The sequence below is a fragment of the Miscanthus floridulus genome, chromosome 4, assembly GCF_019320115.1.
Source record: "Miscanthus floridulus cultivar M001 chromosome 4, ASM1932011v1, whole genome shotgun sequence".
NCBI lineage: Eukaryota > Viridiplantae > Streptophyta > Magnoliopsida > Poales > Poaceae > Miscanthus > Miscanthus floridulus.
Window position 1 is genome coordinate 6,347,693 of NC_089583.1, and position 4,688 is coordinate 6,352,380.

At 50.4% G+C, this 4,688-nt stretch overlaps 1 protein-coding gene across 1 annotated transcript; it reads left to right on the forward strand.

The window, feature by feature from the left end:
• The first annotated feature begins 225 nt into the window (after positions 1–225).
• On the forward strand, positions 226–922 carry LOC136547974 (BTB/POZ and MATH domain-containing protein 3-like). The gene is made up of 2 exons (XM_066539646.1): positions 226–411; positions 458–922. The coding sequence occupies exons 1-2, from the start codon at positions 226–228 to the stop codon at positions 920–922; spliced, it is 651 nt and encodes a 216-aa protein (XP_066395743.1).
• The last annotated feature ends 3,766 nt before the right edge of the window (positions 923–4,688 follow it).

The following is a 4,688-nucleotide window of genomic DNA, read 5'->3' on the forward strand; positions in this document are numbered from 1 at the left end:
GAGCAGTTGTGCGTACCCGACAAAGAGCACTGGAATAGAACCCGAACTATGAATAGGAAAAAATATATACAAGCATAGCGGAGTGGAAAAAGAGACAGAAAAAAAATTAAGGCAGAAAAAAAAGTTATGACGAAAATTTTGTCATAATATAAATCTTCCAAACCCTAAGTCATCTGGCATCTATCGTCGAGTACGCCGCCGGTTGTTTATAGAACTCATAAAGTAATGAAGGCATACTACGTGCCCTTAGATGGGGGCGCCGCCACGTGGTCTCCGGAGGAGGTCTCGGCGTCCACCGTCGCCGCCACGGCGGTCGGCACGGGGCACCACATGCTCAAGGTCGAGGGCTACTCGCTGCTCAAGGTGACGCACGCCAAGAGCGGCAGCTACATAGAGTCCTCTGCGTTCAAGGTCGGAGGTCACACCCCGTTGCTACCTCAACGGCAACAGCAAGAAGGACGCCGGCTTCGTCTCGCTGTTCCTGTACCTCTGTAGCGACGCCGCCGGACCCGACGTCCACGCCGAGTACGAGTTTGCTTTGGCGCGTCACCAGGGCACGCCGCCGACGTACGATCACCAGGGCAAGCCGAGCAAGACGTCGCACGGCGTACGCTCGGTCGTCAGCGCCTTTGGCGGCAAGGACAACAGCTGCGGTTGGGGTTTCTCGCGGTTCATCAGAGTGGAAGACCTGGAGCGATCCTCGTTCCTCAAGGACGACTGCTTCGCCGTCCGGTGCACGGTCACCGTCGTCCAGGAGCAGACCGTGAAGGAGAAGGCCGTGCAGCCGCACGACCTGGCGAGGCTGGGGATGCTCTGCAAGTGCGACGACGACCTGTGCAAGCGCCATCACGACAGGCCTGCCGATTCTTGGAGAGATTTGCCAAGTTCTGCTATGCCATCTGCCGTGGCCCCGTTAGAGTAATCCAGTGAAATTTATTTATCACCTGAAATTCCACTTATTTATCACCTGAAATTCCACTTTTATTTACTAGTCCATCTATATGAAAGAGTGTGATACACTGGTAGAGAAATGACCTTTCATCCGCTTCGATTTTAGGCTTTAGTCTCGATATTTTTTACGTCCGGGAGTAAAGGAAGAATTAGTCCCGGTTGGAGCTACCAACAGGGACTAAAGACCCCTGTCCTGGCACGCTTTCGCAGCAGGCCACCTTTAGTCCCGGTTGGTGTTACCAGCCCGGACTAAAGGTCCTTCAACCTTTAGTCCCGGCTGGTAACACCAACCGGGACTAAAGGGTGACCTTTTAGTCCCGGTTGGTGTCACCAACCTGGATTAAAGGTCTCCCACCCGGGACCAAAGGTACCCCATAGGTCAATTCAAAATGAGAGTGTCCAGGACCCTGTTACATGTGGTGTACAGCTGAATTGGTAAGGAGTTTACGTGCGAGGAAAGAGGTCTTGGGTTCAAATCTCACACATCGTAAGAGAGGTCTCCCTACAATTTCGTTTATTTTTCTCTTTATGTGACCCGGGACCCTGTCACCCTGTCAGCTTCACTTCCCCTGGACTGCTGCTGGTCACTTGATGAAGCATTGCTGGCATTCCCCCGATCTTGAGAGGCGGCTTGATCCCAAGCCGGCGCCCTTGGAAACTACTGCTTGAGATACTCCAGCGGTTCCCAGGTTGCGAGCGAGGCAGGCATATGAGACCACTCCACCAAAGCTTGTTCCACCGGATGCGAACCATAAGACCAGCGCTGCTGCAAGCTACGGACTGGGACCTGAAACTCGACAAGGTCAGAAGGAAGAGTTGTGCTCACAGTCTAGTCACCGGCGGAGAGCTTCAGCTGAGAAACATGGAAAACCGGATGTATCATCGCAGACGAGGGAAGCTCCAGGTGATAAGCCACTTTGCCCACGCGTTCCGGAACACGGAATGGCCCGAAGAACTTGAAAGCCAACTTGTGATTGGAGTGACGAGCCAGCGAAGACTGAATATAAGGTTGGAGCTTTAGGAATACCAAATCACCAACTGAAAACTGACGTTCAGTGCGGAATTTGTCAGCCTGCTTCTTCATACAGTCCTGGGCACGCAGCAGATGTTGCTGAACCAAGCGATGCAACAAGGACAAGCCTCGGCGAGTGACAGCCAGCTACTCCATCGTCGAGGACAAGCCTGAGTGAAACAGTGGAGGTAAGTCTCGAGAGCATAATTCACCCGCTCCGTTTGCCTGTCTGTCTGCGGATGATATGATGTGCTCATGCGGAGTTCAGTACCAGCCAACTGAAACAACAGCTGCCAGAGCCGACTAGTGAACACACGGTCTCGGTCAGAGATGATGGCCACGGGCATACCATGGAGCATGAAGATGTGGTCCATAAATAAACGAGCAACTGATGCCGCAGAAAATGGGTGCTTCAACGGAATGAAATGGGCGAACTTGGAAAATTTGTCGACCACCACAAGAATGGCATTGGCAGAACCAGAAAGCGGCAAACCTTCCACGAAATCCAGAGAAATGACTTCCCATGAAGCACGAGGCACAGGCAAGGGTTGCAATAACCCAGGATAAGCAGAGCGGTCCGGCTTAGCTTGGGCACAAATGGAGCAAGCCTTAACATGTTGAAGAACAGCAGCGCGCATGCCTGGCCAATAGAAGAGCTGTTGAGGCTTCTGATAGGTCGCTGGGGCTCCAGAATGACCACCCACCGGGCTGTTATGTAATGCTGAAAGGACCCGAGACTGAACCGTGGTATTAGAACCCAACCAAACACGATCTTGATAATATATGATCCCCTGTTTCAACTGAAATGGAGGCCTGGAAGTATTATCCACTGTCAACTGGGAAAGCAATGCTTTGGCTTCGGGATCAGATGGATACCATGACACCAAGTCCTCCAACCAAGAGTGTACTGGAGAAGACACTGCCATTAGTTCACAAGAATGATCACGGCGAGAAAGTTCATCAGCCGCGCCATTATGCACACCCTTGCAATAAGCATCTCTGTAGCGGAGGCCCAGCAATTTGATGAAAACTCGCTGCTGCCAGGGGTGTGAAGCCTTTGCTCGTTGAGATGAATCAGACTACGCTGATAAGTATGTATCACGAACTCTGACTGCAGAAGATAATGGCGCCACTGTTCTACTGCCATGAGGATTGCCAAATACTCCTTCTCATAAGCAGACAAACCCAGAGTCCGTGGCCCCAAAGCTTTACTGATGAACGCCAAGGGGTGACCTTCCTGAAGCAAGACGGCACCAACACCAGTTCCAGAAGCGTCAGTCTCGATATGAAGGTCTTAGAAAAATCTGGCAAACCGAGCACTGGAGCAGAACAGAGTGCAGCCATTAGTGCTTGGAACGCTGACTCTTGCAGAGATGTCCATATGAACAGAGTATCTTTACGTAACAAATCAGTCAGAGGTTTAGCAATTAGACTGAAATGATGAATAAACTTCAACCCAAGAAATCCTCTCAGTGCTTTGACATTGGAAGGCACAGGCCAAGAAGAAATAGCCTGAATTTTAGCCGGGTCAGTGGACAACCCACGCTCAGACAACACATGGCCCAAATAAGATACCTCCCGCTGAGCAAACTTACATTTGGACAGCTTTACCCGCCATTGGTCTTTAGCTAACCACTGAAACACTAGATCAAGGTGATGGAGATGTTCTTCATAAGAGTGACTATACACCAGTATATCATCGAAAAAGACCAGAACAAAGCGGTGGAGTCCAGGAGCCAAGGTGGAGTTCATGGCTCCCTGGAATGTTTCAGGTGCTCCAGTTAACCCAAATGCCATAACATTAAACTCATACTGTCCACAATGCGTCTGGAACGCTGTTTTTGGTTCTTCGCCAGGCTGCAAAAGAATTTGGTGGAAACCAGCACGCAAATCCAATGTGGAGAACCAGCTGGCTGACCCCAACTCATCCATGAGCTCATCAAAAACTGGCACAGGGAATTTAGATTTTGCAGTAATGGCATTGAGCTGACGAAAATCCACACACAGAACCGATACGAACCATCTTTCTTCTTAACCAATAGAACCGGAGAAGAAAACGGACTGGTACTCGGCTTAATGAGACCCTGGGACAGCATGTCATTGACCTGTTTCTCAATTTCGTCTTTCAGACCTGGAGGATACCTGTAGGGCCGAATAAACACCGGCTAGGCCCCTGGTATCAGCGGGATGGTGTGATTACATGACCTGGATGGGGGCAGTTCTGTTGGTGGCGCCAGCACAGCAGGATAACGATCCAACAAGGCCTGAATCTCAGGAGGAAAATCAGAAGCGCCAGAATGCTACTGCTCAGCAGAAACCTAAGTGGAGCTGTCAACCACAGGTTCAGACACCTGGCAGACCTGAAGAAGTAACTTATCAGGCAGAACAGAATTAATGCCTTGAGTAAAGCCCACTGACCCTGGTAAGGAATCATCATCCACTTCTGAAGCCAATGAATCTGCATAGGGCTGAATAGTTCAAGCCAGTCCATCCCGACAATAATGTCATACGAAGTAAGAGCCAGCTCTCTAAAGTCAGTAACAAATGTGAAGTGATCAATAGTCCATGGCACTTGAACCAGGAGCTGGAAACTTTGCAATACGCCACCACCAGCAACCCGGACCGAGCTGTTAAAACTATAGGATCGATCTAGGGTAGAACCGAGGACCTTCTAGGTAACCAGTTGATCCAAACAAGCCATAGTACATCTAGACAGACAGAGAGA

Coding starts and splice junctions, on each gene's coding strand:
- LOC136547974 (XM_066539646.1), top strand. CDS start 226: ATGAAGGCATACTACGTGCCCTTAGATGGGGGCGCCGCCACGTGGTCT. Junction 412..457: donor TAGAGTCCTCTGCGTTCAAG/GTCGGAGGTCAC, acceptor AACAGCAAGAAG/GACGCCGGCTTCGTCTCGCT.